Genomic DNA, 24,122 nt, shown 5'->3' on the forward strand with positions numbered 1-24,122 from the left:
AGCTCCCGGCGAGGATCGAACTCGCGACCTTTCGCTTACGAAGCGAACGCACTACCACTATGCTACGGAAGCAGTTACGTTTACGAAATTATTAAATTATTTTATTAAAGATGAATACCATTAGCGTATATCCCTCTGCGATTGAATACTTGGGAGAATTTGTATATTAATTGATCACATCGCTGGAATCAATTTACCACAAGCTAGAATGTGTAAATTCAGAATGGAAATTAACCTATTTAGTTTGAGATCTACTATATACTATACATATATATATATATATATATATATATATATATATATATATATATATATATATATATACTAATAAGAGCCCAAGAGAGTTAGTCCTATAATGGGTAGAAAAAATGACGGTCAAATTTTTTAATCAAATGAATGGCTCAGATTGATCGTATTTTTATTTTTCCTTAAGATTTCCTAAACTACTATACTAATAAGAGCCCAAGAGAGTTAGGCCTATAATGGGTAGAAAAAATGGCGGTCAAATTTTTTAATCAAATGAATGGCTCAAATTTTAATTTTTCCTTGAGATTTCTTAATTTATCCTTAATGAATAGGATTATCCGTTAACTTTTCCGTTAAATATTATCTTTTCTGTTAATTTCTGTTAGTTCACCGTTAAGTCGTTAACTTACTCATTGATTTCAATAAGAAAGGTCTTAGGTTCAAACCTCATCCCAATCAAAGTTCGCATAATTAGTACTCTATTTTACTCTTATTAAATTATATAAACAATAATTTAGTAGCTACAACAAAAAAAAAAAAATTACATATGCATTTCTTTAATTTAGAATTATGTGTCTACAATGTCTTTATTAAAAAAAAAATTATTCATTATCAATAAATTAAATAAGATAAATAATTTCATTAGTTATATTGTCTTTATTTTTCTCCAATATAAAAATTCTTTACATTCAAAATTCAAATTCATCAATTGATTATATTCGATACATTGTCCCTACAATGTCTTTATTAAAAAAAAAATTATTCATTATCAATAAATTAATTAAGAGAAATAATTTCATTAGTTATATTGTCTTTATTTTTCTCCAATGTAAAAATTCTATACATTCAAATTCATCAATTAATTATATTCACTACATTGTCTATTATCCTTTTTGTGCACTATTTTTTAATTAAATATCAAAGTTATAATACAAAATAATGTTATATATTTATTTACCAAGTATTTTATTAATACCATGAACAAATTTTAAAAATATAAATTAATAAAGCCAATCATATTAACTACTTGAGAGATTTGCTGACAAAAGAGAGTGTTCAAATCACACAACAAATTAAAGTGAGAAACTACCTCGCAATGTCCTTGTTTGACAACCAGAAGTTAGCGGTTAGCGTTAGCGGATTATATTAGCGGATTTGACCAGCGAATTATATCAACGGTTGGTAAAAAGATATTTGAAAAAATTAGCTGTTTAAATTAACATTTAATTAAAATGACTATAATAATAATAATAATAATAATAATAATAATAATAATAATAATAATAATTTTAAAAAAAAATATAGATGTGTTTTTGGAAAATCATTTTCAAAAACGCTAAGTGAAAATATTGTAAATTGCAATATTTGTATATTTGTATAACCAAAACGCTTTCTTTATAACCAAAACACTTTCTTTAAGATTTGGAACAAATTGTTGGAACAAATTGTTGCTTCAAACTGTTGAATAACCAAAACACTTTCTTTAGGATTTTGATCTTTGGGTTACATCATATATATCAATCGTCGAATATTTTTGGGTTACATTATAATTAAAATTTTTAAATTTTTACTACATCTAAATTCCTTAAATTAGGAATTTCTTTATGCATAATAATTTATTCAACAATAATGGTTGAACTAAATGAACACTAAGTAAAACACCTAAAGGACTGGTACCGTTGATTCATTCATTGATCTTGTATATATGTGCATTCATTAAATATATTAGAACCCTTTTCAACAAAAATACTTGGTTAGTATTTAAAAAAAAGTTTAGTAGCAATTATAATGGATCTCCTATATTACATTTTATTCATATACTATGAATTACATATTTAAATAAACAAATTAGACATTACATTACTTATGTTGAACTTCTCATATATAATCTTGCATTGATATACTTTCAAATATTTATTTAATTATAAACATTGGGTAGAAAAAATGACCGTCAAATTAGTAAATCAAACGAATAGTTCAGATTGTTTTTAATTTTTTCTTCAGATTTTCTAATTTATCCTTAATTATATGAGTATCCGATCCGTTAACTTTTCCCTTAAGTACCGTTAATTCACCTTTAGTCTAATTCTAATATTAAAGTCTAATATAGAATTATAACTACAACATTAATCTAATTCTAATATTTAAGTCTTAATAGAACTCTAACCACAAATGCTACCGCCGGAATCTCCTCAAACAATAGTAGTATATATTTAATATTTTATGCTTTAATTTGTATTTGTTTTCCCTTATGTCCCGTATTTGGTTTCAACCATACCCATACAATTATTTTATTGACAATTATAATCAATCTTGACTATATTATCTTGTATTTGTAAACTTAGAATTACCAATTTAAATACTCAAATTCAACATTCAATTATCTATGCATGAACAATTCCAATATAATTTTGTCTTGACATACTTTAAAATACTTATTTAAGAAAAACATTGGGCATTATCCCAATCGCGCAATGCGCGTAAAAAACTAGTATACTAATAAGAGCCCAAGAGAGTTAGGCCTATAATGGGTAGAAAAAATGGCGGTCAAATTTTTTAATCAAATGAATGGCTCAGATTGATCATATTTTTATTTTTCCTTAAGATTTCTTAATTTATCCTTAATGAATATGATTATCCGTTAACTTTTTCGTTAAATATTATCTTTTCCATTAATTTCTGTTAATTCACCGCTAACTTACTCATTGATTTCAATAAGAAAAGTCTTAGGTTCGAACCCCATCCCGATCAAAGTTGACATAATTAGTACTCTATTTTACTCTTATTAAATTAAAATAATAATTTAGTAGCTACTATACAACAAAAAATAATACATATGCATTTCTTTAATTTAGAATTATGTGTCAATAATGCCTATAATGTCGTTCATTCAAAAAAAAATTATTCATTATCAATAAATTAAATAAGAGAAATAATTTCATTAGTTATATTGTATTTATTTTTCTCCAATATAAAAATTCTTTACATTCAAATTCATCAATTGATTATATTTGCTACATTATCCCTGCAATGTCTTTATTAAAAATAATTATTCATTATCAATAAATTAATTAAGAGAAATAATTTTATTAGTTATATTGTCTTTATATTTTTTCAATGTAAAAATTCTTTATATTCAAATTCATCAATTGATTATATTCACTACATTGTCTATTATCTTTTTTGTGCACTATTTTTTAATTAAATATCAAAGTTATAATACAAAATAATGCTATATATTTATTTACCAAGTATTTATTAATACCATGAAAAAATTTAAAAAATATAATTAATAAAACCAATCATATTAACTACTTTAGGGATTTATTGACAAAGAGAGTATTCAAATCACACAACAAATTGAAGTGAGAACTACCTCGCAATGTCATTGTTTGACAATCGGTAGTTAGCGGTTAGCGTTAGCGGATTATATTAGCGAATTTGACTAGCGAATTATATCAACGGTTAGTAAAAAGATATTCTAAAAAATTAGTTGTTTAGATTAACATGTAAAATGACCTAAGGGTATATATATATTTAATAATAATAATAATAATAATAATAATAATAATAATAATAATAATAATAATGTTTTTAAAAAATAAAAAATAAAAAAATATAATTAAGTCAATCATATTAACTACTTGGGGAATTTATTGAAGTGGAAAACTATCTCACAATGTCCTTGTTTGGCAATCAGCAGTTAGCTCTTCAATATTAGTATATATTTAATATTTTATGCCCTAATTTTTATTTTGCTCTCCCTTATGTCCCATATTTGGTTTCAACCATACATATACAATTATTTTATTGACAATTATAATCAATCTTGACTATATTATCTTGCATTTGTAAACTTAGAATTGTCTATTTAAATACGTAAATTTAACATTCAATTATCTATGAATGAACAATTTTAATATAATATTGCCTTGATATAATTTAAAGTACTTATTTTAAAAAAACATTGGGTATTATCCTAATCGCGCAATGCGCGTAAAAAACTAGTACTAAAATAAATATGTAATAATGTCTCATATTTGAAGTATTTAATGACTCAAATAATAGATAGGCATGCTTAGTAATTAAATATTATTTACTTAGTATTTTTAGGACTATATCTAAGTACAATTATTTACTTAAGAGTAATAGAGTAAGTAATTAAATATTATTTACTTAGTATTTTTAGGACTATATCTAAGTACAATTATTTACTTAAGAGTAATAGAGTAAGTAATGGTACAACATCAAAAGTCACCTGATGAATATTTTTTTTTTTGAATGCTACTAGCTCTATTACATTGTAGTATCTGTTCATATACTTTCTCAACCTACTAAAACACAAAGAACTAATAACGCCTCCACTGAGGCTTGAACTCACAACCTTCCAAATGGAAGTTCAATTCGGATACCATTGGACCACATAGTCCTGGTAGTCATACCTGAATATAGTATGAAATTTTTTACTTATACTTGTGTTATGCTACAATACTAATATGCTTAAGGGTGTGTTTGGTTCGCACATAGGAATCGGAATCGGAATGGGTATCAAATACTTGGTAATGGTAACGGGTTTTGGTGAAAGTATTTAACATGTTTGGTAACAGGGTGGAATGAGAATGGTTACTAATAGTAGTGTTTGAGAATTAATAAGGGAATGAAACCCTTATTTTATTTGGGTATGGATTTTTCAATTGATGGGGTATTCGAAACCCATATTAGTGTTCAAAAAAACTATCAACCAAACAACAACAATCACTTTCATACTCATTCCTATGGGCAAAACCTACCAACCAAACACACCCTAACATCACGTTTGGTTCACGGAATGAATTTTGAGGTAATAGGAATGCTATTCCATAAGGAATAGAATAGGCTAGGAATAGAATAGGATTTGTATTCTATTGTTTGGTTCGCGGAAGGAATAGACTTTAGGAATTATATTACAGTGTTTGGTTGATTTAAGGAATAGAAATGAAATATGTTTTAAAAGACATAAATACCCTTATAAAAATATGTGATGGTGGTGGTGCTAGGGTGGTAGTGGTGGTGGTGGCGGTGGCAGTGGTGGGGGCGACGGTGGTGGTGTTGACGGTGACGGTTGTGGCAGTGGTGGTGGGGGCAGCGACGGTTGTGGCGGTGGTGGTGGTGGTGGTGGTGGTGGCGGTGGTGCTGCTGTGTGGTGGTTCTGGTGGCGGTGGCGGCGACAATGGTGGTGGCGGTGGCGGTGGTGGTGATGGTGGTGGTGGCGGTGGCGGTAATGGTGGTGGCGGCGGTGGTAGTGGTGGGGGCGGCGGCGGCGGTGGGGGTGGTGACGGTTGTGGCGATGGTGGTGGTGGTGGCGGCGCGGCGATGGTGGTGGTGGTGGTGGTGGCAGCGGCGGTGATGGTGGTGGCAGCGGCGGTGATGGTGGTGGCAGCGGCGGTGATGGTGGTGGTGGTGGCGGCGGCGGTGATGGTGGTGGTGGCAGTGGTGGGGGCGACGGTGGTGGTGTTGACGGTGACGGTTGTGGCAGTGGTGGTGGGGGCAGCGACGGTTGTGGCGGTGGTGCTGCTGTGTGGTGGTTCTGGTGGCGGTGGCGGGGATGATGGTGGTGGCGATGGCGGTGGTGGTGATGGTGGCGGTGGCGGTGGTGGTAGTGGTGGTGGCGACGGTGGCAGTGGTGGGGGCGGCGGCGGTGGTGGGGCCGGTGACGGTTGTGGCGATGGTGGTGGTGGCGGCGGCGGTGATGGTGGTGGTGGCGGCGGCGGCGGTGATGGTGGTGGTGGCGGCGGCGACGATGGTGGTGGTGGCGGCAGCGATGGTGGTGGCGGCGACGACGGTGGTGAAATAGGATAAATTTATATATATGATAAAAAAAATTAGGTTAAAGAAAGGGGTAAAAAAGGAAATAGATTCTAAAATCTATTCCTGAGCGTTCAGTAATAGGCTAATACCAGGGGGGGCCCTAGTAATAGCTATTACCAGGAATATTATTCCTGGTAATAGAAATGGTTACCAAACAACGGAATAGGCCTATTACTGGGAATGCTATGCTATTCCCGGCCTATTCCGTGAACCAAACGGGCCATAAGAGTAATAGAGTAAGTAATGGTACAACATCAAAAGTCATACCCGAATATAGTATGAAATTTTTTACTTATACTTGTGTTATGCTACAATACTAATGTGGTGTTTGGTTCCCCCCCCCCCCCCCCCCCCCCCCCCCCCCCCCCCCCTATAGGAAAAGGAAAAAAAAATGATAAAATTACTATTGTTATTGTTGTTATTATTATTATTATTATTATTATTATTATTATTATTATTATTATTATTATTATTATTATTAGGAAAAATGACAGTTTAAGTTCATTAATTATATCTATATTGTAGATTCAGTCCATAAATTATTATCATATATACAAATTTCCCTTTAATTATACGTAAAGTGTCAGTTTTCATCCATTGTTTATAAATTTTGTTAACACTGACAATTTATTTTGAATTTTTAAATTATTAAATGAAATATTTGTCATTTTATAAAATTTTCTCAATCCCTTCACTGAATCTTCATATATACGCTACTGTTACTACAAAATCTTTACTAAATACATGTCTATCTTGATTGAGAAAGAACCTGAGAAGCAAAAATGAAAATCGAGAGATTACTTAGGATTTCAGATACCAAATTGTAAGTTTGAGAAGGAAAAATGAAAACCGAGAGATTACTTAGGATTTAAGATGCCAAATGCCAAATTGTAAGTTTAATTTGATAGTTTATTACAATTTTTTATTATTATATGTAAATTACTATTTTTGATATCTCATTAAATTCATACCTGAATAGGTAATATATACAATGTAGTATATGTTCATAACTACTTTCTCAACCTACTGAAACACAAAGAGTCCTCCACTAAGACTCAAACTCATAACCTCCCAGATATGAGAGCAACTTGGTACCGGTGGATCACAAGATGCAATTTAGTTATTTTAATATGTTAATGAGAAAATGGTCAAATAGACCCCTGGACATTTCACCAAAAGTCAATTAACCCGTTAAACTTTCAAAAAATACAATTAGATACATAAACTCCCGATTTTAGCTCAATTTATCCCATTAGCCGGTTAACCATCAGGTTACTACCAGTAAATGCCCTTGTGGCAGGTTACTTGGCAAATATATTAATATTTAATTCGCCACATCATCATAAAAAAATGAAAATCAAATTATTCCTTTCTGCTTCTAGCGTATTCTTCATCGCACTGCAAAACAAAACATTGTTAATAAATTTAAGAATTAATTTCACTTTTGGTCCCACGACTTTTGATGTTCTATCACTTTTGGTGCACAACTTTAAATTTTTTTAATTTTGGTGCCTAACTTTGTTATTTTTATCAGTTTTGGTCCTTTTGGCGAATTTGACAGCGAAATGTTGCTGGATTTTATATTGTTAGGCGTAAAATCATCATCCCAAGGCAACATCTTCAATATCTAAACAAAATCATCCTGTAAAATCATATCTATATGTGTTTGATGATGAGAATAATGTGAAAGACGGGCAGAAACCAGACAGATCTATGGGATTTATAGTTTCGACCATTGGCAAACTCTTTTTTTCCTCTTAATATGGTTTTTCTTTTGTTTAAATATTGAAGATCTTTCCATGGGATGACGATTTTGCCTCTAAAATATAAAATCCAGAAATATTTTACCGTCAATTTGGCTGGAAGGACCAAAACTGATAAAAGTAACAAAGTTAGGCACCAAAATTAAAAAAATTTAAAGTTGTGCACCAAAAGTGATAGAACATCAAAAGTCGTGGGACCAAAAGTGAAATTAATTCTAAATTTAATACACTAGCACAAAACTTCTGCGAAGGTGGTTAAGCCAGAAGAAGTGCAGAGATTATGCGAACGCGAAGGTGACGAAAGTGGAAGACGGGTAGAGATGATGCTCCGAACTCAGATCTGAAGAAGAAGAATCGCTTCGCCACCGTCGCTCCGAACTCAGATAAGATGAAGACACCTCGAAAACAATCGCTCTGCCACTGTCGCTCAAAACTCAGATATGAAGAAGAAGAATCGCTCCGCAACCATCGCTCATGTAAGAAGAAGAAGCAAATAATTTAGAAAATTGGAACATTCTTAAAAACTGTTTTCTAAATGGAAAACAGAATCATCTATTTAGTTATATCATTATATGTCACTATAACCACATTACAATAATTACATTCATTATCATCTTATTTTACTTATCATTATCTTCTATATTTTCTACTTACTTTACTTATTTAAACATAATTTATTTGCTTACACTTTAAAGTTAGACATTATTTACATTATCAAAATTAAGAATTAAACTCTATATAATGCTTTAAATTTTGATTGAACTCAATAGATTATTAGTTCGAATATTTTTAATTATGTTACATCGTAATACAAGTTCGATCCATATATCGGATATTCAAATCTCACATATATTAGAATTTAAAGTAAAAGTTTTATATTCATATACATGCCATTCAAATTAATATATCAAAAAAAAATATTTTAAATATTAGCTCAAAAAATATTAATATTATCTAAACTAAATTTTAGGTGTACTTGCCAAAGGTCTTGTGGTTGAGCGACATAGGTATAGCCCTTCAAATGAGAGATCTTAGGTTCGAACTCCAGTGTGAAGGCATCGACTCTTTGTGCTTCAGTAGGTTGAGAAAGTATGTATGAAGAGATTGAAGAGATACTACATTCTAATAGAGTCAATAGCATTCAAAAAATTTTAGGTGAACTTAGTAGGTAAGTTGGGATATATTTTTTTAGTTATTATGTTATATACATATATAAATTTTGTTCAGTTATCAAATGTAAAAATTTTACATATATTAGACTTAAAAGTAAAAAAATAAAAAAAATATTTCATTTAAACCAAACATATGTAAAAATATTTTAAATATAAAATCTAAAATCTAAAAATCATTCGAAATTAAACTTGTGTTAATTTTATAACGTTAATCTAAAACAAAAAAATTACCGACTAATGGGGTAGATTGAGCTAAAATCGTGAGTTAACAACTAATCATTTCTTTCACATTCGAGTACTCTTCAACTGCAGCTCCCAGTGAGAATCAAACTCACGACCTTTCGCTTACGAAGCAAACGCACTGCCACTATGTTACGAAAGCAATTACCTTTAAGAAGTTATTAAAATAATCATTAGCGTGATCGGAATGTCCAATCTACGAAGAAATACTTGAGAAGAAATCACTGATGCTTAATCTGTGGACACAAAGACTATGCAACTATGGGAACAGTGTAGAGTGCGTCATTGAAAGTCAAAATTTAAATAATAACACACACACAATGTTAGAGGACACGTGTAGACCATTTGGTGTATAGATATACACGTGTAGCATTAGTGAAAGTTGAGATGAAGAAATGAAGGGTAGAAAACAGTTTGAAAATGTCATTTTGCCGGAATATCATTTCCGGTGAGATGCAACCATTTATTTCTTCATCACTTCTTCTCTGTAGCTATTTATGTAAGTGTACAAATTGATACACGTTAAAATCCTACTAAGTTGGCTAATTTACTTGACAAAATAAAATAAGTTATTTTTAGTATGACACTTGGACCAACTTCTATTAAAGCATTACTCTCTTCAGTCAAAGGAAACAATTCGTGGGGTTCACATTGACGATCTTATTATTAAAGCATAGATTAATTAATTAGTGGATGAGTTTTATTTAAGAGAGGTTGTGGTTAAACAAAGGCGCATGAATAGCATCTGTTTGGGAAAATTGTTGAAGGGGAATTAACTATAAAAGGAAAGGCTTTCTCAACTTAAAGGACACAGATTACGATATTATTATTCAAAGATGAAAGTGCTCACATATTACTGATTCATATACAGTTATTATATTTTGAGTTGTAGTCTTGTTGGAACAATCGAACTACGTCAAGTTCAGCAGCATCAACAATTGAAGTCAATGAAGGCATGCAATTGAAGTCAACTGATTCATATACCAATCCCGTGTAGGATGTTAGGAAGGTTGTAGTTGGTTGTAGTTGTTGTTAGCGTGTGTACTCTTGTAAACCTTGGTGAACATCTAGTGGATTGGGCATACGTGAGTTGCCTCGCAAACATAGGAAAAGTGCTCCGAACTGCGTGATCAATTTCGTTGTACTTGATTTAATTTATTGCATTTTTATGTCGTTATTTAATTCCGCTAAATGACTTAATCAATTGATACGACAATATCAAATCTAAAATCAAGTAGAACATTAAGGTGTAATTTGAATTCAAGATTCAGGCACTTTTTCAATTGGTATCAGAGCTCGGAGACTTAAATTGCTAGTCTATCGATCTGGCTATCCCGTGCTTCTTGAACTCAAGTTTTCAGCACCTTTTAGTACTTTTGTTTATTTTATTACTTTGTTCGATCTCACGGTGTGTTGAGTGTTTCAGGATGGAGCGACTCAAGGTACTTCCCCAGTTAACAGGTGATAACTATGCCTATTGGATAGCACGTACACAAACTCACTTGAAAGCTCAAGGAGAACTCGTTTGGCGCTCTGTTCTAACAGGATGGACGCATCCTACTAAGGCCGGAACTAGTACTGACGATCTACTAGTGACTAAACCTGAAACTGAATGGACTCAAACTGAAATAACTAATGTTGGATATAATGATAAAGCACTTGACACTATTTATTCTTTGAGTCTTGAAAGTAATTCCCTTTAGTTGCAGGTATTGATTCAACAAAAGGTTCATGGGAAGCACTTGAATCGACCTACGAAGGCACAAGTTCAGTCAAGCAATCGAAGCTGCAACTAGTATAGTCTGATTTTGAATAACTTCGGATGAATGAAGATGAAACCATCACGAGTTTTAATAGTCGTGTGCAAGAATTGGCAAATCGTGCAATTGTACTCGGCGAGCCTTTTTCCCAGTCAAAGCTGGTTAAGAAGATCCTAAGATCTCTACCTCCTGGATTCATAATGAAGGGCATGCTATTCAGGAACATGACGGTTGGGAAGATAAGTCCGTGACTCAGTTAATGGGAAAACTTCGAACTTATGAAATGAAAATTCTTACCGATCACACCAAAAATAAAAAATATGTAGCCTTTACCGCTGAAGAACAGGATGCTACATCTGATCTAGAGGAACCTAGTGATGATCCAATTTAGTTTTTAACTAAACAATTTTCTAAAATTTTGAAACAGGTTTCACAAAAGAACTCCCGAAACAACAAGTCTCAAAACGAATCAAGCTCGGGTGCATCAAAAAATGGCTCCAAGTCTGGCTCGTCAAATTACAAGTCTTCGGCCTCTCGTCCAGCTCGTTCCAAAGACAAATCAAACAACAAGGGGATTAGGTGTTACGAGTGTGAAGGCTTTGGTCACGTCGAAGTTGAATGTGACACTTATCTAAGGCGAAAGAAGTCTATGTCAGCCCTAACTTGGAGTGATGATGAACCTGAGTCAGATGTAGCTGGATCTGATGTAGAGGAAATTTCTGGTAATTTCGTTGCTTTCATCGCCAGAACTGAAATCTTTCCAGAATCTGAAGATGTCACTGACTCAGAAGGAGGCGAATACACCTCGGCTGAAGATTTTGATTTACCTACTTTATTTTATGAAATAGAATATAAAAAATTGTATCCCAAATGGGAAGCCTTACGCAAAGCTAATTGTTCCTTGTCTAGTGAAGTAGGAATATTAGACAATTCTAGAAAAGTGTACAAGAATCAAGTTGCTGATAGGGATTTGTTACTTAAAGAGGCTGCTGACCGTGAAGAGAAACTAACGCAGGAAGTTAAGGCACTAAAGTAGGAACTGACCACACTCAAAAAGCAAATTCAAATGATGGACACTACCTCAACTCTTGACAAGATTCTCAATTCAGGAAGATAATCATCTACAAAATTTGGTCTCGACTTCACCGGTAGCAACAACAAAGACAAAACCGTCTTTGTCAAAGCATCTGGACCAGATCCAGAAGATATTTCCGAGTCCAGTTCGACAAGACAAAACCATGGTATAGTATGGCAAAATAAGCATGTTTCTAAGTATTATAACCCCATTTGTCATTATTGCAGGTTGCGTGGCCATATCAGACCTGAATGCTTTTATTTTTATAAAGATCAAAGGTGTGAGAAATTCACCCACAAAAATATTGCACTGTTTGGTAAGCAAGTGTGGGTTAAGAAAACTAGTTTCGTATCTCAGTCAATTCCTATAACATCTCAAGGAAGGGAAAATGATAATTGGCCAAGTTATTGATTACAAATCTGCAATTAAAAATAACAGGTATGCTAATTTACTATTTATTTTTTTTTCTAATAAGGTTGTTAGTTTTTCAGAAACAAGATTAATACTTTATCAACCAAGGAAATTTTAATTTTCTTTGGCTTCTAATCCTTATTCCTATTTTTTCTGCTATCCCAATTTTTTAAAAATTGTTTTTTACTGCATTTTTTTTAAGTTCACGTATGCTATTTGTGCTATCATTATATGCCCCTCTAAATGTGCCTAAGATGAACTTTTCTTGATATTATATGCGTATATTGGTATTTGATCATGAATTGTCCATTTCAGTTTTTATTTCTTCGTATATCTCTGATTTGATTATTTCATCTGGTTCATTTAATCTTTCAGAATTTGTCTCTTTACCTGTAAGTTATTTTATTTTTTTTTTGTGTGTCTCTAAAGTGTTCATACGTGTTATATCGTCTGATTTGCCTTAACTATTCTCAGTGTTTTTGATTTTTGGCTGTTTCTGTGTGTTCACTAAATATCTCATCTACGTTGTTTTGGCTTCTTTTGAACTGATAATCCTATCTTTTGATTATGCCTGTTTGTTGGTGTTCCCTGTGTTAACACTTTGAATTCTCTAAGGTTGCTTGAATAATAAATTTGGTGCAATTTGATTAATGTATTTCTTCTCTTGTGTTACTATGTGTTTTATGTGAATGTGTTTTGTTTGGTCCGGTCATGACCGTATTTGTGTTTGCTTGTGTTCTTATTGTGCTAACTATCATGAATTCTTGCATGAAGCTGCTTTATATGAATTTGTGCCTGAATATGCATTATTTGAATGTGCTTACTGTCTTATTTACCAATTTGTTTTGATTGACCCAATTTAAAAATTGTATTATTTGTGTGCGTTTTGTACTATTTGCTATGAATTTTTGTGCTTGAATGTGTTTGCTTCTTGCTATGCTTTATTTACTTTATATGCTCCAACTTGATTTGTGTATCTTTATGTGCTTATGTGTTACTTGCTTAATTGTTATCAAGTTTTGCGTTTCTCGTTTTTATTTTTCTTGTGCAGGTTTAGTCTAATCGGGTACAACGTCAGACTCAATCCACTAATATAGTTGTTCACCTTTGTCAATTTATTGGCAAAAATAGAGAGTATATACAAAGGGGGAGAATTTTGATTTGGAAATCTGGTAATCTGGGTTAAAGTATGCCTTGTGTTGGTATGTTCGGAAATCTGGTAATCTGAGTTATTTCTCCTGCTTTTTTGACAGCTTCTTTATTTGGATGATTAAGCTTTTATTTAGCTTATCTATTTTCTGGGTTTATCTTATTATTGATCATTGGGTTTCTGGACGTTTCTTATTATTGATTATATGGTTTATTGGTTTTTTGGGCTTCTCTTATTGATCGTTTATCTATCATGCGGAGCTTTGTTGGGATATCTGGTTATACAGTTTTGTTGATTGAGTATGAAGCCTTATGGATGGAGCATGGTCCAAAGTGTCTATGTAATTATTGATAAATTCTAAAATCATAGGTTTTCTTGTCAAGCATATATACTATGGGCTATTATTATGAAATTATTTGATTAAATTATTGTTCTTTGTCCAAAGTATGTGTCTTAGTTTTTGCTAAATAAATTGTCACAGGGAGAGATTGTAAGTGTACAAATTGATACACGTTAAAACCCTACTAAGTTGGCTAATTTATTTGACACAATAAAATAAGTTATTTTTAGTATGACACTTGGACCAACTTCTATTAAAGCATTACTCTCTTCAGTCAAAGGAAACAATTCGTGGGGTTCACATTGAAGATCTGATTTATTAAAGCATAGATTAATTAATAAGTGAATGAGTTTTATTTAAGAGAGGTTGTGGTTAAACAAAGGCACATGAATAGCATTTGTTTGGGAAAATTGTTGATAAGGAATTAACTATAAAAGGAAAGGCTTTCTCAACTTAAAAGACACGGATTACGATATTATTATTCAAAGAGGAAAGTGCTCACATATTACTGATTCATATACAGTTATTATATTTTGAGTTGTAGTCTTGCTGGAACAATCGAACTGCGTCAGGTTCAGCAGCATCAACAATTGAAGTCAATGAAGGCATGCACATACCAATCCCATGGAGGATGTTAGGAAGGTTGTAGTTGGTTGTAGTGGCTGTTAGCCGTGTGTACTAACCCCTTGTAAACTTTGGTGAACATCTAGTGGATTGGGCAGACGTGGGAGAAGTGCTCCGAACTGCGTGATCAATTCCGGTGTACTTGATTTAATTTCTTGCCTTTTTATTTCGTTATTTAATTCCGCTAAATGAATTAATCAATTCATATGGCAATATCAAATCTAAAATCAAGTAGAACATTAAGGTGTAATTTGAATTCAAGATTCACGGCACTTTTTCAATTTATTTTGTTCCCTTTGTTTTCTGTCTCATATGCTTTATTTGTCTTGGATTTGGATACAGGTCTAAGTGATCATGATATTTTCCTTGAATTTTGTCGTCTTCTTTGATGTTTCAGAATAAACTATTAGGTATTCTTTCCCCTCCCCGCCTCCCCTCTTTCTTCTATTGCTTTGTTTTCATGTCCTTGACTGTTGAATGTTGATGCTGCCAGATTATCTTGTGCTTTTTCCTAGGATAGTATGTACCAGATTATTTTGTGGTTCTCGGGATAGGTTTTACTGTTGTAGGCACACATTCAAGTCTATGCAATGTCATGTTGTTACTAAAATAATCTGGCTAAATTATGCAATAGAAGCCCATAGGAAATTAGAATTAAATACTGATATATATGATCTTGCCTTCCTCTGGCATCCTGTTGCAGTGGTTCCTTTTAACTTCAAACATGAGTATCAAATATAATTTGTAAATTTGAAATGTGATTTCTGAACTCGATTTTGAAATCAGAAATGTGAATGTTCAGTTCGCAACCACAAAATAATTTTAAAAAATGGGTAAAGAATCAATACTTATCAGTTTCTATAAATACCTTGGTCAACAAAGGAATTGGAAGAGAAAGGCACGACATAGTTCTTTGACGCATGCGAAGATAGGACACTGGCAATCCCTACTGGTAGAAGGTGGTTTCTTCATGTCTGGTTCCATATTGTCTGTCTCATGATTATTCTCTTTTGTTTATTCCTTTTTTTTTTTTTTTTTTTTTTTTTTTTTTTTTTTTTTTTTTTTTTTTTTTGCAGGCGTGATTGTTTAAGCCTTCTCTGCATTCTAGCGTCTTCCTCCACCGCCGCCGCCATGAAAATACACGAATGGTTCTTCTGCAGTTTGAACCATTTTTTCCGTTGATGATGATTTGTATTTTATATGAAACAAATTGCTGCGGTTTACGCTCACATGGATTTGATCTGGGGTGTTTTATAGGAAAAAAAACTCTATGTAGAAGCTTCAGACTGTTTCGAATATAGAATAGGCTTCCATCGGAAAGCCAAAGATTTCATATCGAATAGGAAAGCCAAAGATTTATGATATCCAATAGGCTTTCATCGGAAAGTCAAAGATTTAATTAATACGGTAATCCCTTTTACTAAGCATTAAACTTCCAAAAATGTGAAGTATAAATACGGAAGATTGTTTAAACTTCCAAAGACAACTACAACTGGAATCCTGTATATACATACTAATACGACACCGTTTTTTTGAGCGGGAAGTTTTGACTATATTTTGACTCCTTAGGCTTGTGGCTTTTTAATATAGTAAGATAAGATATATATATATATATATATATATATATATATATATATATATATATATATATATATATATATATATATATATATACTAGTATTTTATATGCGCGATGCGCAAAAAATATATGTCCAATACTAAAATTAAATATTAAAATCTTAGGTATATTAATTTTTAAAAAATAATTAATATAACTAAGATTTTAATATTTAATTTTAGTATTGGACATATATTTTTTGCGCATCGCGCATATATATATATATATATATATATATATATATATATATATATATATATATATATATATATATATATATATATATATATATATATATATATAATTGTATAATTCATATTAATATTATTGAGGTAAGAATTATAGAAATGATAAATTACTAAATATAACTATGGTAAAATTTTTAATTAAAACCTAAATGAATTCAAACTTATCATCAAGGATGTAAGAAAAAATATTGTGTGTGCATGTACATGGTAATAATAATGTGGAAATATAACAGAACTTATAACGAAATGGATATTTTTGTCCAAAAAATTATGTAGTACAACTTTTATAACATAAGGTCCAAAAAAAATTAACAGAAAAAACGGACATAAACCAGGGGTATAACCTGGATTGAAACTTATTATGTTTTTAGATATATATATATATATATATATATATATATATATATATATATATATATAATAAGCAAAATAACGATAGTTTTACTTTATTTTATAATAAGTCTTCATTTTTTCCAAATTAAATAACTACATTTATGGTTTTATAAGGATCGGGTCCACCATAAACCGAGGTATAGGCCCAGAATGACAACCCAAATACAAAAATCCAAATACAAATATCATGACCCATTTTTCTGGCAGCCCCAATACAAAAATCACTAGACCTGTTATGCTGTGCAACCGTGTGCACCATGCAAGGTGCACACGGAATTGGATTCATAATTTCTATACTGTAGATTCATAATTTCTATACTGTAGATTCATAATTTCTATACTGTAGATTCATAATTTCTATACTATATATTCATAATTTCTAAACCGTAGATTCATAATTTCTATACTGCAGATTCATAATATCTGTACCGTAGATTCATAATTTCTGTACTGTAGATTCATAATTTCTGAATTGTATAGTTATCAAATTATGAACAAATAGTTCTGTGATTTATGAATACAGAGTTCAACAATTGAGAATATGAACATCGAAAATTATGAACATAGAGTTCTGTAATTGTGAATATAGAGTTCAATAATTATGAATTTATAGTGTAGAGGGTTGCACAACATAATTTGCCCCCACGGTGTCTGTAGTGCTTAGATGATGATGATGATGATGATATATATATATATATATATATATATATATATATATATATATATATATATATATATATATATATTTCTAGTGAGGTTATTGTGTTAGGTGAGGATTGAAGAAAAATTCCAACCATCAGATAAGACGATCTAACGGCGGAAAGTGCATCGTTGGGTGGATTTCAAAGGTCACTAAATCAGCCGAATAACTGATGGAGTAATTAATTTGGGGGTAAAAGGGTAATTGGAGTAATATTTGAGCAAGACTAGGAAGAAAAGCCCGAAGACTATGGGTCTGTACGCGTAGGGTTTAAACGGCGTAAGACTAGGGAGGTTGTCGGCTTTGTACATTGGAGAGCGTTGGAGTAGAAGAAACGACGACGAAGAGGAGAAATGCGACCGGCGGCTTCAACATCGAAATCAATGGCGGACGGAACACCAAGAAGGAGTACACGGCGTGCGTCGGTCGATGCAACGAGTAGACTGCGTATGGGTTATTTTTGATTTTTTTAATTACCACTATGATTTCTTTATGATCGATTAAGTGCACAATGCTATTGCATGTATGTGGGAGTTCATGTTCGGGTATAGAACTGTAGACTGATGTTTTTTATTTGGGGAAAAAAAAAGTGAGTACAAGAAGTTGTTGATGGCGGCGATTCGGTCAGAATCTGAATTATAGGCGGGGTTGGGGAGAAATTGAAATAGAAGGTGGGAATTAGTGGGTTGTTTCCGGGAAGAAGGTCTGTATGCAGTGATATTCCATGGGTTTTTTTAAAGTTTCTTTTTTTTTTTTTTTTTTTTTTTAGATGAGCAACAATGGTAAAACATGGGTGTTGAGTTTGACGTGTTGAAGATCCATTCATGCAGTTTAGCAAGAATGCACAAATGAATTCACATTCTTTGGTTTGGTGTGAATATTATTCTGGCAAGTTTAATTTATGTGTTTGAGAGGGGGGGGGGGGGGTAGAAAACAGATAAAATGAGAACCAGAATACTAAGGGTTTAAGGTTTGGACAGAATGGGAGTAGTAATAAAGAATATGTGCAGTTTAGAGATTTAGACAAATGGATAATGTTGAGCAGAATAGGCAATAAAGAAATAAAAGCATGCATACATGATTGGTTGCACATTTTAGAAAAAAGTGTAATGGGGGACCGCACTGCAATAGTTGGGGAAAGAAATAGTTCGGTTAAAGGACAATAAAAGATTGAATAAAGTTTGTCTTTTTCGAAGTGTCTTCACTTAAAAAGCAATTGAAAAGGAGAATATATGGGACCCCTACCTGCACACCAGATTTTAGAAATATATTAAATGATAGAAAAGTTATTTAACGTGTGCAAGGAAGTAGGAGTTAGAATAGTTTATGAAATTAATTGTATATAAATGTGCATGAATGTGATCAAAATGTGCATGCGTATATTAGTGTACATGTTTGTGCATATTAAATGAATAGGTTATGTGCATTGGAAGTGTTTGTTATTGGTGTGCATGCGTTACTGAGCAAGCCAAAGTGTAAAAATATGTATTCTTAAGCGATGGAATGTATTATTTGTTGCATACTGAGCTGGTTCATTCGTTTTTTTGTTGGTGAATACAACCCCCACTAATATGTTAAAGGAATAATTGTGTAGGGAAAAAGGCAAAAAATAACAAAGGTGCAGCAAGCTATTGTGAGTGAACCCAACCCTGCTGATGACTTTGTAAGCCCACCAATAGGAGCCCGGCAACCGCAAAGGCAGAATGAAAATGAGTGCTCAAAATACGAACTACTACCTGAAGAAGAGGCAAGGTTTCCAAAATGCGAGACACGTGCTATGCCAAAGCACCTGGTTGAACCCATGAAAAAATTTGGATCTCTGCAAAGGAATGCAGTTAGGGAAATGGGTTTTGGGGATTTGCTGAAACTGAAGGTGGAAGACACCCCTCTATGAATGGGGCATTGGTTGATGGAGAACTTTGATGGGAGTTCAAAAACAGTAAATTTAGGACATGGCCGAATTCTAAAGATAACAGAAGAGGACGTGGAGTCAGTCCTTGGATTTCCACGAGGATCCAGAGAGATTAAAAAGAGGAGTAGGAATGCAAAATGTGCGGAACTTGATTCATGGAGAGCACAGTACAAAAGGGGGACCACAAAATAACTCCTTAAATGATAGGGTTGTTAAAGGAGAATAAAGATGGAGGAATTTGGTTCAAGAAGCACTTCACAGTCCTAGTGGCAAGCATCCTAATTTGCATCCAACAAAATGGATATGCAAATCAATGAATCTTGCACGAGCTAAAGGATGTGAGCAAGATACGGGAACTGAATTAGTGCAAGTATGTGATTGACGAGCTAGTTAAATGTCACAACAAATGGGTAACAAAGTAACACAAAAAATTTACTGGATCATTGCTATTTGTAACGGTAAGCTCAACATTCTGTGTGTAATTAATAGAAGTTTTGGCTATGATAAAATGGTAATACATGTATTGTGGTTATGATTATAATAATGAATATTGTTTTTATGGGTAATAGAAATGCAGATGCTGTATGTAGATAGAGTTGTGAACCCAAGCCGCTATGTTGAACGAAATAGGCCAGCATTCATAGGGTGGACTACAAAGCTGTTAAATGAGCGAGAGTTTGCCGAGATAAAAAAGGGCGGGTTTGGTTTAGGTGAGATTGAGACAAACGGAGAAATAGAAGAGGAATTGAATGAGCACAATACAGAAGAAAACCAATAAGATGAAGTTGAGGATCCAGTAAAGGTAAAATTTATAAGGTTAATTGAATAAGTAAACAACCATATTATAGAATATATATTGTATGCAATTGAACATAGATAAGTTAATACATTTTAAATAAAAAGTGCATTTTGTTAAAAATACCAGTACCTTGAATTGGTTAGTACTAACATTGTGGAACAAAAAATGGCAGGCTATGGAGGTACAGTTTACAGAGGATGCAAACCAAGTCATAAATAAAGTCAAGATCTCAGTAAACTTGCCGATGAATCAGGAAAATGCACACTGACACATACAACCTTTGAGAAGCTAGTGAAGGCTGACAAGTTGCTGTTAAGAGTAGGACAAAGATATGTTGCAGCGAAATCAAAGTGTAAACAGAATCAGGCACAAAACGAAGCAGAAAGTGACGAAGAGTCATTGAGCAGTGCATCAAAGAGTATGGATGAAGATGCGGGCGAAGGGGATTTAGGAGAACAGGAGACAGAAGTACAAAATGAGAGAGACGTGGATATGGGAGACCACGAGACAGCAAATGGAATGCCATCATTCAGCTTAGGCTTGACCCAGGAGGTGAACAATTTACCCCAGGGGTGCGAACCAAATGACGACAACATGATTGCAGCTGATTCTGTAAGTAAAAAAAATATTTTTAAGAAATGAGTGATATGTTATATGGACCACGTATATATTATTATGTAAAATATGAGCTTCGAAGTGTGATTTTGATGTTCGAGAACGCAGGGCGAAGAAGCGATGCAGAACGAAGATGAATATATAGACATCGGGATCCCACCAATAGGTGGCAATGAAATGAACCCAACGACAAACCAATCAGAAGACTCATTCCTCACACCTACTGAGGTATGTTGCGTGGTAGAATTGTTAGTAGCTGATTTAAAAATAAGAAATATAGAGAAAGAGAATGTGCATGATTGTGGTTAACAAAATTGCAATGCTGCTTGTTTTAAAAGAGGTAAATGTTTGGGGAATCAGATGTGTGTAATGTTTGAAATTGACTTTGAAATAAAAATTTAGTGAAAGTGCATGTGCAAGTCTGAGGTACAGTCAATTGCAATGTTAATTGCTTTAGCAGATTTACATGTTTGAGATATTAGATCTCTGTAATGTATGTGTAATATTTTATATGCAAGACTCAAAAGTTTAATAGAACTGTTATATTGAACACATTGTGCAAAGACTGAACTGAAAACCAAAGTAGACTGATTTTCAAACACACATTTTGCAGCAACTGATTAACCCGAATGGAGCGAACGAAGAAGACAAAGGAGGGAACATAGAAAGGGCACCAATGAAAATGCCAAGAAGTGAATGCAACACGTCCAATTTACCACAAAACACAGGCACACCATCAGAGCACACTCGTGTTGCACGAAGAGAGCTCACAAATTGGTACTCTCCAATTGACAAACTCTATGTAAAAAATGCAGCAGATAAAATTGTTCCACAAAATTGAAAACAAATCCAAGAAACAAAACAAAACAAATCTATTATTGAAAACCAACAGGAAATGCGGAATAAGAACAAGTCAATGGAGAAGTAAAAAACATAGCAATGTGTTTAAGTTTAAATAAAATTCAAAGAGCAATACGACCCCCCTTCCTCATATGTCAGCGTTGCGCATCGGGCAGGTACGACTATTATGGCCATACTTTTCACAAGTTTGGCATTGTCGTTGACGACATCCAGACTTTTCAACAGCTAATTCCCTTGTACTTTTGTAACCTTTGCCACCACCCTTGTTATTAGAGATAGGAGGAAGACGAATATCAACTTGACCATCGGGCGAAACACCGCAAAACGACTCAAATAGTTGCTTCTTAGAAGCAGAAGAGCGATCGCTGGGACCATTCTCAGCCAATAAAACAGCGTTGAAATCTTTCAAAGCTGCAGTCAGCTTCATAACATGATCAACATTCCGTGAAGCCATGGTCATGCATGAAAAGAATTCTGCCCAAGCTTCACCAATAGCGGCATCTACATCCGCAAAGCCCCCACGTTGAACCCCCAACAACTTCCGCACACAAGCACCCCTAGTCCAACGTGAAACCACATACCGAGAAGGGATAGAAACAACCCTACAGTCCTTGAAAACCCAGAAAATATGACAACAAAGTAACCCAACCCGTGTAAACATGTTACACGTGCACTCGACAACAATATTACCAGAGTCAAAACTCATGGTGTGCACCAGCTCATCACCATCTTGAACCTCATACCGGGCTACCATCCCTTCAACATTTGAAGGCATAGAACGACAAGAAAAAGATCCCGCAATAACCTCGGCTTGAACATCATAAAAAACATTGACAGTATACACCGTAGCCGCATGCTTCTCAATCAACAACGGAGTCTGGCATAAAGGAAAATGGCCCTCACATTCGGCATTCAGTTTGGCCTGCGCCACACGTTGAGCATCAATAGCCCCTTCAAAATTGTTGAATAACTCAGACAAACTAGCATGTTGGTTTGTGCAACTACCAAATACACTATTCGCAGCTTCGGACCTAGATGTCGTGCGAAGCAGACCACCCATGAAAAGATCATTAAACAACGCAAGGATCCAATAGGATCTCAGATCATACATAAGACGAAACCACCGGTGATCACCAAGGCCATACTTTTCCATTACGTCCTGCCAACCCCGCACAAGCTCCTCCATGGATAACGTCTCACTCCAAACAACATCATTCAAAGCACGCCGAAACTCCTCGTCTTTAGATAGAACATTACCAACCTTCTCACCAACCTTTGATATTATATGCCACATACAAAACCTGTGCCGCGTAGTATCAAACACCCGTGGGACTGCAATCTGCATCGAAGGATCTTGATCAGTGATAGTGCAACTAGGCACACAACCCATTGAACTTTTAAATTGCTGAAGAAGCCACACATAAGAGTCCACATCTTCACGAGAAATCAAACTAATTGCAAATGTGACGCCTCTCTTATGATTATCAACACCAGTAAATGGAACCAATACCATACCATACCTACAGGACATAACACCAAACCAAAAAAAGAATAGAACCATGGGCGTTAACACACTGCATGCACGAATAAATAAGACCAAACTGCACATACTATAAATTTAAAAATAAACGAACTACAAGGAATTTTTTTTTACAAACACGTGGCTTACCTATTAGTACCATAAGTCGCATCAAACGACACCACATCCCCAAAAGCTATAAAATTTTCCTTTGAAATAGGGTCAGCCCAAAACACCCTCCGTAACTGATCCTCAGAATCCACATCATATTTAAAGAAATAGTCTGGGCAATTGTATACCTTCTTAACATATTTTTTCACAACAATATGAGCACCAGAAGTCACAATATATGCCATTAAATCACGCTTCAAATTTTTAAAGTCAACACATGTCGCACCAACATTAGAATACGAACCAACAAACTCCCTAGCCAAGCGAAACGACCTATTAGGCCCAACGTTGGTCCTAGCACACTTAAGCACAAAAATTTGGTGTTGAACATCCATGGAACGATTAACCCGCAGGAAAGGCTTAGCCACATCCGAACACAAACAATGATTATGACGGTGCTCAATGAAACGAACCACAAAAACCCCATCGTCAACCATCATCAACAATAACCTCGCTTTGCAACCCACCCTATTCGAAACAAGCCGACGCTTCGGAGCCACAGCTGGTTGATCCAACGCACCATTCACAACAACGGGTCCCTGCTCCCCTGCTTGAATCCCTCACGCGAACAAACCAACAAGTCTTTTACAACAACACCCTCCCTATTCTTACGCACCGAACTATGACGTACGTCAAAACCAATAGGATATGCATACTG

General features: G+C 33.8%; 1 protein-coding gene and 1 non-coding gene across 2 annotated transcripts; both read right to left on the reverse strand.

Moving 5' to 3' along the window:
- TRNAT-CGU lies at window positions 1-72 on the reverse strand. The gene has a single exon. It is a non-coding gene; the product is annotated as a tRNA-Thr (tRNA).
- Window positions 73-21,901: 21,829 nt separating this feature from the next.
- On the reverse strand, window positions 21,902-23,901 carry LOC109183635 (protein FAR1-RELATED SEQUENCE 5-like). The gene is made up of 2 exons (XM_019333701.1): window positions 23,444-23,901; window positions 21,902-23,294 (listed from the first exon to the last, which is right to left on the reverse strand). Exons 1-2 carry the CDS (start codon window positions 23,899-23,901, stop codon window positions 21,902-21,904), a joined length of 1,851 nt encoding a protein of 616 aa, XP_019189246.1.
- Between the last annotated feature and the right edge of the window lie 221 nt (window positions 23,902-24,122).

This window comes from Ipomoea nil, unplaced genomic scaffold (assembly GCF_001879475.1).
Source record: "Ipomoea nil cultivar Tokyo-kokei standard unplaced genomic scaffold, Asagao_1.1 scaffold1149, whole genome shotgun sequence".
In the NCBI taxonomy this organism is placed as follows: domain Eukaryota; kingdom Viridiplantae; phylum Streptophyta; class Magnoliopsida; order Solanales; family Convolvulaceae; genus Ipomoea; species Ipomoea nil.